This window comes from Aotus nancymaae, unplaced genomic scaffold, assembly GCF_030222135.1.
Source record: "Aotus nancymaae isolate 86718 unplaced genomic scaffold, 86718_ANA_hifiasm-v0.15.2.pri h1tg000059l, whole genome shotgun sequence".
Classification (NCBI taxonomy): Eukaryota; Metazoa; Chordata; class Mammalia; order Primates; family Aotidae; genus Aotus; species Aotus nancymaae.
Window position 1 is genome coordinate 7,814,923 of NW_026988473.1, and position 12,570 is coordinate 7,827,492.

Consider the following 12,570-nt stretch of genomic DNA (forward strand, 5'->3'; position numbering starts at 1 on the left):
TTCGCCTACACAACTTTTTCTTTTTCTCTTTTAATGCATCAAACAACTGTGGCCAGTGACAGGAAAGAAAACTGGCAGTTTGTCCATTTGGATATCAGACCTAGTTTCTTCTTAATTTCCACACTCTTTTTTGTGTCTCCCGAAGTTTCCCAATCAGTAGAGGGCCGAGCTGTGCTCTGGTTTTCTGCAGTCACCTGCGCATTTTCAACACAGCGCGTGGAGGTTATCCACACATATACACACGTCAATCTATTATCCCCTCTCCATCCCCTCAACTCTGGAATAAACACTCAAAGTCAAGTGTACTGGTTGGAGAAACGGTATCTTTAAAATTTATTTTATAAACAACCTGTTCCTTTTCTCGTCATGGTACACACTTGGTATTGTTTGGGGTTTTTTTGGGGGGGAGGTTGTGGTTTTGTTTGTTTTTGGAGACACGGTCTCATCTCACTCTGTTGCCCAGGGTTGGAGTGCAGTGGCGCGATCACGGCTCACTGAAGCCTCGACCTCCTGGGCCCAAGCGATCCTCCTGCCTCAGCCTCCCGAATAGCTGGGATTACAGGCACGCGCTACCACGCCCGGCTGTTTTGTTTTCAGCCACGAAAAGGCTGGATTCGTGTGACGTACTGAATTCTGCTTTACAGAAGAAAACACCTCTTAGCCGTGTGACTGATCCTAGGCAAGTTCTTGTGCCCCGGTTTCTGCATAAGAAATGAAGCTTATTAACAGTACCCGTCTCATAGTTTTAGGGTAATTGAGTTACAGGTAAAGCAAACAAAACAGCTCCTGACAAAGAGTAAACACCATAAAAATATTTATTAAATAACATATAAACATGCCAGCTTGGGAAAATCAGTAGTAAGCAAAGGAGTCAGGAAATTCCAAGTTGTTACCAACACTCTCAGCTCATAGGGCTTTAATCCAGGTGCCCTTGTCTCCTACCCTTGCTGTCATCCCAGTGTCTCCACGGAGTAAGTAGAAATAAAGATCCTATCTCACCTCTTGGGCATTTTCCCCTCCCCAGGAAGCCCATAATCGCCTGGCACGTCAGTGCTTAAGGAGCCAGGCTCCAAAGAAGATTAAAGGAACAGTTTGTGGGGTGCACTGGACAAGGAGTACTCTCCTCTGAGTTCAATCATCTTGCACTCCTAAGAATCACCACCATGGCCCTTGTGCCAGGGAGCAGTGAGGAGGATGGGCTTTGGAATAGAAATAGCCTAGGCTCCTCCCAGCATCCAGAAAGTCCCAGGCTGCCCAACCCTCTCCGGGACAGAGGAGAGATTGGCAAGGCTGAAGGTCACCAGGATATTCAGGTTAGTGCTTCCCTACCTTGTGTCTGGCAGCTGGCTTACCCTCCAATTTGGGTCAACCTCCCTGCTGTCCCTATTCAGGTTTTCTCTCAAAAGTCCCATCTGCCATCTATTGTGGTGGGAGCCTCTGAGGTGAATGAAGAGAGTGGGGATCTCCACTGGCCCCATGAGGAGCTGCTGCTGCTCACTGATGGTGAGGAAGAGGAGGCGGAGGTCTTTTTCCAAGACCAAATTGAAGAGCCAGGTGAGTGAAGTAGCTCAATCAGAAGGCCATTGCAATCTGAATGTTCTGGGCAGAGCCAAGACGGATGTCAGTTATGACCCCTGCATTCAGCAGTGCCAGGAACACAGCAGGTGCTCAATAAATGTGACGATCTGGGAGAGGAAAGTCAAGGCAGTTGGCAAAGTCGGTGAACTTTAGAGACCTGCAGGAAAAGATAGTTACCTCAAGTCCAACTACCTAAAAATAGTTTACATTTTTGATGCCTTCTCGTCTAGACTTCTTTCATGTCTGTGTACTGTTATAGAAGCTACATTTTGGCTGGGCAGGGTGGCTCATGCCTATAATCCCAGCACTTTGGGAGGCCGAGGCGGGTGGATCACAAGGTCACGAGATTGAGACCATACTGGTCAACATGGTGAAACCCTGTTATCTACTAAAAATACAAAAATTACCTGGGCATGATGGCACATGCCTGTAGTCCCAGCTACTCAGGAGGCTGAGGCAGAATTGCTTGAACCCAGGAGGCGGAGGTTGCGGTGAGCCGAGATTGTGCCATTGCACTCCAGCCTGGGTAACAAGAGTGGAACTCCGTCTCAAAAAAAAAAAAAAAAAAGCTACATTTCTTTGATCATTTACTATGTGCTAGGTACTATGCTAAACACTTTTACTTGTTCTGATTTTCAGAACAACCCAATGAAGGTATTTCCCCTTTATAAATGAGAAAATTGAGGCTGCAAAGTTAGGCTCTTAGTCATAAAATTGCTGTATTTTTTCATGAGCAAAAACTGCCACAGAAAGTAATTTTTGGCTGGAGCGCAGCAGCGTATCACACCCCACTGCAGCGTCAACCTCCCAGTGCTCAAGCAGTCATCCCAGCTTAGCCTCCTGAATAGTTGGGACTACAGGCCTGTGCCACTATGCCTGGCTATTTTGTAGAGTTAGGGCTGTCACTTTATTGCCAGGGCTGAAACTCCTGGACTCAAGCAATCTGCCAAGGTTGGCTTCCCAAAGTGCTGTGATTACAGGCATGAGCCACCAATGCCTGGCCTCGGTTTGTAATTTAATATCAGTAATATTTTTCATTGTAACTCCCCTCTCTTCTCCATTCCAGGCTGGGCTTGGAGCCCACAGGATGCTAGATCTCCTTTAAGAACATTTAACGCTGGACTCAGCTGGGGGCAGGACCAGGATGAGGAAGATGCTTGTTGGATTCGTGAGGACATGGAGTGTCAGGAAGCCACCAACCACTGTCCTTTCTGGGACTCAGCAACAGGGTCCCATGTTTGCAGAAGCAGCTTTGTGGAATATTCCCATCTCCTGCCTCCCAGTAGCTTTGAGAGTAAGTATTGTTCCCTCCTCTTCAAACATCTCATCCAGGTTTATGAAGCTCCTTATACCCATACTCTCACAATCTCCTTTTACAGGTGAGAAAAATTTACAAGACAGTCGGTGGGGCAGGGGGTTGGATTCAGTTCCTGTTTGCTTTTAGGAGCTCCAGTTAGTTGGAAGTGGGGAATGACCCACTTGAAACTTCTCTTTTCAGCACTCATCTTGTGCTAAATATTGAAACTCCAGGTTATTCCCACTCTGCAGATAAGTAAACTGGGGCACAGAAACATTCAGTAATAGTGCACCCAGCTAGTAAATGTGGAAGCCAGCACTCAAATTCTCACTTTGCAGCCAGCCAGATACCTTGGAAAGAGCTCCCTCTTCAGCCCTCTCCTTGCCCACAGAAATACTAGGGTCATGACTACTAACATATCTTTAATGAGAGCCTTGAATCAAGTAAGCAAAGTAGGTGATGCCCCTGAATGGGCCTAGCTCCTGCACAGTCACAGTCCAGCCATGGGACCCTTGTTCCAGGCAGGGCAGTCGCACATCAGGGTCCTCATCTGAGAACTGAATCAGGGTACCCTGAGGGCTTAGAACCCTCAAGCATTCTGACAGCAGCTGGTAAGCCCTAGGCAGACCCCCCCGGGCAACAGCATCCCAGGTGCCCTTGTCCAGCAGTAGTTGGAAAGAACCCGAAGAAGCCACAGCCTCCAGGTTCTGGGCATCAGCCTGCATGAAGCGGAGGCAGGAAGCAGGGTGCCCAGGGCATAGAGGTGTTTGGCCTTGGCCACCCTCCAGGAGGCTGTTCATGTGGGCCACAGCCACAAAAGAAAAGTCCACCCCAAGCACATCCACTGGGTGTGGGGATTTGGTGTAGAGGCCAGTACATAGGCTGGAGGTCCCACAGCCCACATCCAGCACCCGCAGAGGACAGGCAGCACGTGCCTCCTGCAGCAATGGCAGTAGGAGCCCTTGGACTTCTTCGTATCCAAAGAACCAGTCGAAGGTGGGGACACTGCCCAAACAGGACTGGGAGTGGAGCCGATCCCAGAGACAGCGGTCCGCCAGGGAGCTACCAGCCAGTGAGCCTGTCGACACGGTTGGAGGGTACATGTCACTCCGTCTATCTCACCACGCAAAAATGATGCATATACATACTGGGACACTGAGGTCTTTTTTTGGGGGCGGGGGGCAATTCTTACTGTGACTCAGGGTGGAGTGAAGTGACTCAATCATGGCTAACTGCAGCCTCGACTTCCCGGGCTCGGGTGATCCTCCCACCCGGGCCTCCTGAGTAGCTAGGACTACAGGCTCCACCATGCCCTGTTAATTTTTGTATTTTTTTTGTAGACAGGGTTTCGGCATGCGGCCCTAGGCTGGTTTTTTACTCCTGGGCTCAAGTGATCTACCCGCCTGGGCCTCGAAAAATGTTAGATTACAAGTATGAGCCACCGCGCCCGGCCCACGGTGGGGTCTGAGAGCCACAATTTCAGGGACTAGGCTCTCGGGTCACGAGGAACCCACATTGCCCTCCCCACTCTGCCCCCACCTCCCTACCCGCAAAAGGGAGGCACACCCCTGCCACCAGGCTCGGCAAGTGGAGCATTCGACGCAGCGCAGCCATCTGGAAGTCCGGGTAAGGTCGACCAGAGAACCTTGTGTGAAGTGTCCACCGTACTCTAGCCGGAGGCCTGAGATCCAGGGGAAGATCTGCAAATTCCGAGTAGCAGAAGAACTCGTACAGCTTCCCCGAACTCTGCAGTCTCGGAAAAAAGAACGCGGACACAGACCGACTATGGTAGGAACGGCCTTTATTGGCTGCAGCGGGATGTGGAAGAGGGGATACAGCGTCCGCAGACCTGAAATCAAATGAGAAAGTGTGAGCACCCCCGTGAAGGAAACAGCTGGATCTCGGTTGCCCTGCTCCGAGATGCCCGGTGTCTCGGCGCTTGAGGATAGAACCAGCGGATGGGAAGCCACCGGCACCGAAGACATGACGCCGAGGGGACCAGAGCCCTTTCCCTCTTCCTCCATACATTACGGGGAGCGAGACCACAAGCTCGGTCCCCGCCAAGAAAAGGAGGGTCTGAGGCCCAGTCCAGAGCCCTCCGCCCGGCACCCCACTCCGCCCAGACGCTCAATTCCGATACTACAACAAAACCCACACTTACCAGCTCTCTGCCCTCCAAAAGACCTTCAGGGTCACGGAGCTCCCTTATATAGCCCAAGGACCCGCCCCCGAGGTGCGATTGGCCCGCGGAAGGCCGGGGCGGAGCCCCGCGGATCCGGTGCGGAGCGGAAGTACGGACCGTGAGCTGGCGTAGCGGCGCGATTATGGGAGCTCCCGGGGGAAAGATCAACCGGCCCCGAACGGTGACTGTGTGGGGGCCGCGGCTTTGTTTCCTCAAGCGTCCCCGAGCCCTTTTGTCTCGTCCGAGATGGGATCAATGGGGGCCCGGGTTGCCTGGTAGAGCAGCCCGGGGTCGCGGCACGCTGCCTCCATCTGATTCGCATCTTTCTCCCGGTTAGGAGCTGAAGAAGAAGCTGTTCAAACGCCGGCGGGTGTTGAATCGGGAGCGGCGTGTGAGGCACCGGGTGATCGGGGCTGTGATAGACCAAGGGCTGATCACGAGACACCACCTCAAGAAGCGGGCGTGAGTACCAGACCCTCGTCCTGTTGGTAGTCCCCACCGAGTCTTCCCTCCTCACTGCAGAGCTCCGAAGCAGCTTCACCTCTCAGCTCCCCTCCTTGGGTGTCACCATGTTGGCAAGGCTGATCTTGAACTCCTGACCCCAGGTGATCCTCCCACCTCAGCATCGCAAAGTGTCGGGATTACAGGCGTGAGCCGCCGCGCCGGGTCTATGTCTCTTCATTGGCTTCTTCAATGTAAATATTTAGGGTCTCTACTACATACAAAACTTTAACAATTAATGTTAAGTACTTTGTTTAATACTTTTTCTATATTTATCATTTATATTTATATTTATTTAATACTTTTTCTTTTTTCCTTTTTTTTGAGACGGAGTTTCACTCTTGTTACCCAGGCTGGAGTGCAATGGTGCGATCTCGGCTCACCGCAACCTCCATCTCCTGGGTTCAGGCAATTCTCCTGCCTCAGCCTCCTGAGTAGCTGGGATTACAGGCACGCGCCACCATGCCCAGCTAATTTTTTGTATTTTTAGTAGAGACGGGGTTTCACCATGTTGACCAGGATGGTCTCGATCTCTTGACCTCGTGATCCACCCGCCTTGGCCTCCCAAAGTGCTGGGATTACAGGCGTGAGCCACCGCGCCCGGCTTATTTAATACTTTTTCTAGAGCCAGAACCATTTATGTGACCTCAGTTGGTTCGGGTCCTAGATATCTTTACTTTCACCTATCCATCAGGTCCAGTGCACGTGCCAACATTACTCTGTCGGGGAAGAAGCGCAGAAAACTTCTGCAGCAGATCCGGCTTGCCCAGAAAGACAAGGCAGCCATGGAAGGTGAGTCTGGGATAGAGGTGGGTGAGGAAAAGCCTGGATTTATTTGGGTTAATACTTCCTTCTTCCCTTTACTCAGTGGAAGCCCCTACAAAGCCAGCCAGGACTAGTGAACCACAGCTCAAAAGGCAAAAGAAGACAAAAGCCCCTCAGGACATAGAAATGAAGGACCTTGAAGATAAGAGCTAAACCTCTTCCACTAGAAGATTCTCAACTGGAGCCAGCCTTCAGACTCAGTGGATGTTTCAGAGCACTTTGATAAAAGCAGTGCTGCTTTTCACTCTCCAGATTTCCTCCTCCCTAATGGCCTACTGACCTCCCCTAGAGGGATGTCTTTGGAAGGGAAGAATGTTGAGAAGAAAGATTGGAGAAGGGCCTCTGCAGCAGTCAACTCCATTTGTAATAAAGCCCTAGCACTCTGAGATGTGTGTGATTAAATGTAGAAATGGGGATGGGCCATGAAGAGATTGGTGAATATGAAAACATACTCAACAATGAGACAAGAAACAGGACCCACAGAGCTTGCTTGAGCAAATGCAGCAAAATGCCAGACTCTGCCTAAAGAGTGGTGCTGTCTGGCCGGGTGCGGTGGCTCACGCCTGTAATTCCAGCACTTTGTGAGGCCAAGGTGTAATTACAGCACTCACTGTAATCCCAGCGAGGTGGGTGGATCACCTGAGGTCAGGAGTTTGAGACCAGCCTGACCAACATGGTGAAACCCTGTCTCTATTAAAAATATAAAAATTAGTTCATATCCGAGTCATGGCATCAAAAAAAAAAAAAAATTAGCCAGGCATGGTGGCACATGCTTGTAATCCCAGCTACTTGGGAGGCTGAGGCAGGAGAATCACTTGAACCTGGGAGGTGGAGGTTGCAGTGAGCCGAGATCCTGCCATTGCACTCCAGCTGGGGCAACAATAGTGAAACTCCATCTCCAACAACAAAAAAGAGTGGTGGTGCCTGCAGGGGTATTGCTTGAGGCCAGGAACTCAAGGCTGTAGTGTGCTGTGATCACATCTGTCTCCCTAGCGAGTGATACTCTAACTTTCCATTTATGACAAAGATACAGACTATTTGAGAGGTTGAAGTTACAGTGAGTAGAAATTGTGCCACTTGCACGTCAGCCTGGGCAACAGAGTGAGCCCTTCTCTTGAAAAATATACATATAGATCATTGTAGGGATGGCAGAGGTAAGGGTCCTGATACCAGTTCTGCCACCGTTCCTTGTGACCAAGTCACTTTACCTCTTCTGTCTTGCTTCTTTTTTTAATTTTTTTTTTTTTTTTTGAGACGGAGTTTCACTCTTGTTACCCAGGCTGGAGTGCAATGGCGCGATCTCGGCTCACCGCAACCTCCGCCTCCTGGGTTCAGGCAATTCTCCTGCCTCAGCCTCCTGAGTAGCTGGGATTACAGGCACGCGCCACCATGCCCAGCTAATTTTTTGTATTAGTAGAGACAGGGTTTCACCATGTTGACCAGGATGGTCTCGATCTCTTGACCTCGTGATCCACCCGCCTCGGCCTCCCAAAGTGCTGGGATTACAGGCTTGAGCCACCGCGCCCGGCCCCTTTTTAAAATTTTTTTATTTTTATTTTTTATTTTTTTTTGAGACAGAGTTTCACTCTTGTTACCCAGGCTAGAGTGCAATGGCGCGATCTCGGCTCACCGCAACCTCCGCCTCCTGGGTTCAGGCAATTCTGCCTCAGCCTCCTGAGTAGCTGGGATTACAGGCACGCGCCACCATGCCCAGCTAATTTTTTGTATTTTTAGTAGAGATGGGTTTCACCATGTTGACCAGGATGGTCTCGATCTCTTGACCTCGTAATCCACCCGCCTCAGCCTCCCAAAGTGCTGGGATTACAGGCGTAAGCCACCGAGCCCGACCTCTTTTTTTTATTTTTGAGACAGCGTCTCGCTCTGTCACCCAGGCTGGAGTGCAATGGTGTGGTCTCAGCTCACAGTAACCTCGGCCTCCTGGGTTCAAGCGATTCTCCTGCCTCAGCCTCCTAAGTAGCTTGGGACTACAGGTGCCCGCCACCACACCTAGCTAACTTTTTTTGTATTTTTGCTTGAGATGGGGTTTCACTATATTGCCCAGGCACATCTCCTACTGCTGACCTTATGATCCACCTGCCCCAGCATCCCAAAGGGCTGGGATTACAGGCATGAGCCACTGCACCCAGCCCCGTCTTGCTTCTTTTGCTGGATTGTGTTTTTATTTTAATGATTTTTTTAATATGTATTTTTGAATCAGGGTCTTGGTCTATTGCCCAGAGGCAATCTTGACCTGGGTTCAAGCAATCCTCACACCTCAGCCTCCTGACTAGCTGAGACTACAGGCACACCCCTGGCTAATTTTTTTTTTTTTTTGAGACAAAGTTTCCCTCTGTTGCCAGGCTGGAGTGCAGTGGTGAGACTTCTGCCTTCTAGGTTCAAGCGATTCTCCTGCCTCAGCCTCCCAAGTAACTGGCACTACAGGTGTGCATCATGACACCCCCAAAAAATAATTTTTGTATTTTTAGTAGGGATGGGGTTTTACTACTTTGGCCAGAATGATCTCAATCTCTTGACCTTGTGATCCGCCTGCCTCGACCTCACAAAGTGCTGGGATTACAGATGTGAGCCACTGCGCCTGGCCCCCTTCTGCTACCTTTGAACATTTAAAACCGATCTGGACACTGTGGCTCACGCATGTAATGACAACAGTTTGGGAGGCTGAGGAGGGTGGATCACCAGGTGAGGAGATCGAGACGATCCTGGCTAACATGGTAAAATCGCATCTCTACTAAAAATACAAAAGATTAGCTGGGCGTGATGGTGAGCACTTGTATTCCCAGCTACTTGAGAGGCTGAGGCAGGAGAATTGCTTCAACCTGGGAGGTGGAAGTTGCAGTAAACCGAGACTGTGCCATTGCATTCCAGCCTAGGTGACAGACCAAGACTCCATCTTAAAAAACACAAAAAACAAAGGCCAGACGCAGTGGCTCACACCTGTAATCCCAGCACTTTGGGAGGCTGCGGCAGGTGGATCACAAGATCAGGAGTTCAAGCCCAGCCTGGCCAAGATGGTGAAACCCCATCTCTACTAAAAATACAAAAATTAGCTGGGCATGGTGGTAGGTGCCTGTAATTCCAGTTACTCAGGAGGCTGAGGCAGGGAATTGCTTGAACCTGGGAGGTGGAGGTTTTAGTGAATTGAGATTATATCACTGCACTCCAGCCGGGGCGACGGAGCGAGACCATCTCCCAAAAAAAAAAAAAAAAAAAAAAAAGCCGGACGCAGTAGCTCACACCTGTAATTCCGGCACTTTGGGAGATTGAGGTGGGCAAATCACCTGAGGTCAGGAGTTCACCAGTCTGGCCAATATGGTGAAATCCCACCTCTACTAAAAATACAAAAATAAGCTGGGCATGGTGGTGCGCGCCTGTAGTCCCAGCTACTTGGGATGCTGAGGCAGGAGAATCCCTTGGACCCAGGAGGCAGAAGTTGCAGTGAGCCAAGATTGTGCCAGTGCACTCCAACCTGGCAACAGAGTGAGACCCTGTCTCAAAGGAAAAACAAACAAAACAATCTTTCAGTAAAGTGAAGAGATTGTTACAATAAACAAGCTCCTATATATGCCCTCTACTTAGTATTACCTCTACTAGATTCAGTATTATCAATTATTAATACTGTGCTACCCTTGTGAATCTGCATTTTCCTTGTCCTTATTGAATTAAATCCTTTGAAAGTAAAATATGGATGATGTGAAACATTCCTAAGGATATCCTTCTATGTAGCCAAAATACTATAATCACAGCTAAGATGTTTAACATTAATTAAATACCTAATATTCATATTCAGTATTCAGTTTTTCTTTCTTTCTTTTCTTTTTTTTTTTTTTTTTGAGACGGAGTTTCGCTCTTGTTACCCAGGCTGGAGTGCAATGGCGCGACCTCGGCTCACCGCAACCTCCGCCTCCTGGGTTCAGGCAATTCTCCTGCCTCAGCCTCCTGAGCTGGGATTACAGGCACGCGCCACCATGCCCAGCTAATTTTTTTGTATTTTTTGTAGAGATGGGGTTTCACCATGTTGACCGGGATGGTCTCGATCTCTTGACCTCGTGATCCACCCACCTCAGCCTCCCAAAGTGCTGGGATTACAGACGTGAGCCACCGTGCCCGGCCGATTTCTGTGTTTTTAGTAGAGATGGGGTTTCACTATGTTGGCCAGGCTCGTCTCAAACTCCTGACCTCAGGTAATCCACCCACCTCGGCCTCCCAAAGTGCTGGGATTACAGGCATAAGCCACCACGACTGGCCTCATTTGTTTTCTTGAGGCATGGTCTCTTTCTGCCACCCAGGCTGGAGTGCAGTGGCGTGACCACTGCTTATTGCAGCCTGACCCTCCTGGGCTCAGGTGATCCTCCCACCTAAGCCTCTCAGGGAGCTAGGACTACAGGTGCATGCCATCATGGCCAGCAAAGTTTTTTATTTTTTGTAGAAACAGGGTTTTGCCATTTTGCTTAGGCTGGCCTCCAACTCCTGGGCTCAAGTGATCCACCTGCCTCGGCCTCCCAAAGTGTTGGGATTACAGTCATGAGCCACCATGCCCCGCCAATGTCATTTTAAACACAGGAAAAGTTTTCTCTTGAAATTGAACTGGCGTGAAATTATGGGCATGATGGCTCGCACCTGTAATCCCAACACTTTGGGAGGCTGAGGTGGGCAGATCATTTGAGGTCAGGAGTTTGAGACCAGCCTGGCCAACATGATGAAACCTTGTCTGTACTAAAAATACTAAAACTAGCTGGGTGTGATGGCACATGCCTGTAGTCACAACTACTTGGGAGGCTGAATCAGAAGAATTGCTTAAACCTGGGAGGCAGAGGTTGCAGTGAGCCAAGACTCTATCTCAAAAATAAATAAATAAATAAAATAAAATAAAGAAAGAAAGAAATTGAACTGTGTTCAGATACAGTAAGGAAAGGAGAGGAGGAGATAGGAAAGAGAAGGAAAGACATATTCAACAGCTTGGTATACTCAATCATTCACAGTTTTGCTCTCTCTGTGAGAGAGACGGGGAAAAGGAGCTTACTGTGTTCTAGGAACTGTTAGAAGTTGAGTGTAGCTCTGAGTAGAGTGAGAAAGGGGCAGCTGACAAAGATGAAGTTAGAGAGGAATACAAGAGCCATAAAACTTAGGGCCAGTAGGGAATACAAATTTTGTTATAAGTATAATGAGAAGTATTAAAGTTGTTTCCCGTGGGGTGCGGTGGCTCATGCCTGTAATCCCAGAACTTTCGGAGTCCAAGATGGGCGAATCATCTGAGGTCAGGAGTTCAAGACCAGCCTAGCCAACATGGTGAAGCCCCATCTCTACTAAAAATACAAAAATTAGCCAGGCATGGTGGCACTAGCCTGTAATTCCAGTTACTTAGTAGGCTGAGGCAGGAGAATTGCTTGAATCCAGGAGGTGGAGGTTGCAGCAAGCTGAGATTGTGCCATTGCACTCCAGCCTGGGCAACAGAGTGAGAATCCATCTCAAAATAAAATAAAATAAAGTTGTTTATTTTAGTTACATTTTGCTTTTTATTATGGAAACATCTCAAACATATACAAAAGTAGACACAATATTACTCATTGCCTAGCTCCAACCCTCATTCATCACCTTTTCCAAACTTACAATTTCTCTTTTTTCTTTTTTTCTTTTCTTTTCTTTTTTTGGTAGGAGTTTCGCTCTGCTGCCCAAGCTGGAGTGCAGTGGTGCGATCTCAGCTCACTGCAACCTTTGCCTCCCGGGTTCAAGCGATTCTCCTGCCTCAGCCTCCCCAGTAGCTGGGATTACAGATACCGCCACCATGCCTAGCTAATTTTTTGTATTTTTAGTAGAGATGGGTTTTCACCATGTTGGCCAAGCTGTTCTTGAACTCCCAACCTCAAGTGATCTGCCTGCCTCAGCCTCTCAAAGTGCTGGGATTACAGGCGTGAGCCACCGCTCCCAGCCACTATCCACATTTTAGAGAGACAAAATCAAGGTACATAAAAACTTGTCCATGGTAACTGGCTAGAAAATTATAGAAGGAACTTGGGTCCAGGCAGTCTAATTCCAGAGTCCTTCAAACTGCCTCTTGTCACTGTTGTCATTCAAAGAGGAGTTTCTGTATCTAGCATGTACACTAAGCTCTACTTCAATTATCTCAAGTGACCTTCACAAAGTCTGTGGGATGGAGGTGTCATGCTTG

General features: G+C 49.0%; 2 protein-coding genes and 1 non-coding gene across 5 annotated transcripts; 1 reads left to right on the forward strand and 2 right to left on the reverse strand.

Moving 5' to 3' along the window:
* Window positions 1-797: 797 nt before the first annotated feature.
* On the reverse strand, window positions 798-5,040 carry CSKMT (citrate synthase lysine methyltransferase). 2 transcript variants are annotated; one of them, XR_010338300.1, is made up of 3 exons: window positions 4,423-5,040; window positions 1,986-3,953; window positions 798-1,735 (listed from the first exon to the last, which is right to left on the reverse strand). XR_010338300.1 is itself a non-coding variant. In XM_012454426.2 (2 exons), the coding sequence occupies exons 1-2, from the start codon at window positions 4,901-4,903 to the stop codon at window positions 3,298-3,300; spliced, it is 1,137 nt and encodes a 378-aa protein (XP_012309849.1). In that variant the 5' UTR covers window positions 4,904-5,040; the 3' UTR covers window positions 798-3,297. The 2 variants fall into 2 exon arrangements, 1 of the variants encoding a protein (XP_012309849.1); XM_012454426.2 differs by having other exon boundaries at window positions 798-3,953.
* Window positions 959-6,769, forward strand: LBHD1 (LBH domain containing 1). 2 transcript variants are annotated; one of them, XM_064364807.1, is made up of 6 exons: window positions 959-1,313; window positions 1,392-1,554; window positions 2,645-2,872; window positions 5,395-5,519; window positions 6,253-6,350; window positions 6,427-6,769. In XM_064364807.1, exons 1-6 carry the CDS (start codon window positions 1,164-1,166, stop codon window positions 6,455-6,457), a joined length of 795 nt encoding a protein of 264 aa, XP_064220877.1. In that variant the 5' UTR covers window positions 959-1,163; the 3' UTR covers window positions 6,458-6,769. The 2 variants fall into 2 exon arrangements, with proteins under 2 accessions (XP_064220877.1, XP_064220876.1); XM_064364806.1 differs by having other exon boundaries at window positions 1,074-1,554.
* LOC135270308 (small nucleolar RNA SNORA57) lies at window positions 4,801-4,949 on the reverse strand. Its single transcript, XR_010338468.1, has one exon. It is a non-coding gene; the product is annotated as a small nucleolar RNA SNORA57 (small nucleolar RNA).
* Window positions 6,770-12,570: the final 5,801 nt, after the last annotated feature.

Bases quoted from the DNA above. Each gene is read 5' to 3' on its own strand.
- LBHD1 (XM_064364806.1), top strand. From the start codon at position 1,164: ATGGCCCTTGTGCCAGGGAGCAGTGAGGAGGATGGGCTTTGGAATAGA. The intron at 1,555-2,644 runs GTGAGTGAAGTA...TCTCCATTCCAG, and splicing joins AGACCAAATTGAAGAGCCAG to GCTGGGCTTGGAGCCCACAG. The intron at 2,873-5,394 runs GTAAGTATTGTT...TCTCCCGGTTAG, and splicing joins GCCTCCCAGTAGCTTTGAGA to GAGCTGAAGAAGAAGCTGTT.
- CSKMT (XM_012454426.2), bottom strand. From the start codon at position 4,903: ATGTATGGAGGAAGAGGGAAAGGGCTCTGGTCCCCTCGGCGTCATGTC. The intron at 3,954-4,422 runs GTAGGGAGGTGG...CCGTGTCGACAG, and splicing joins GGTGTGCCTCCCTTTTGCGG to GCTCACTGGCTGGTAGCTCC.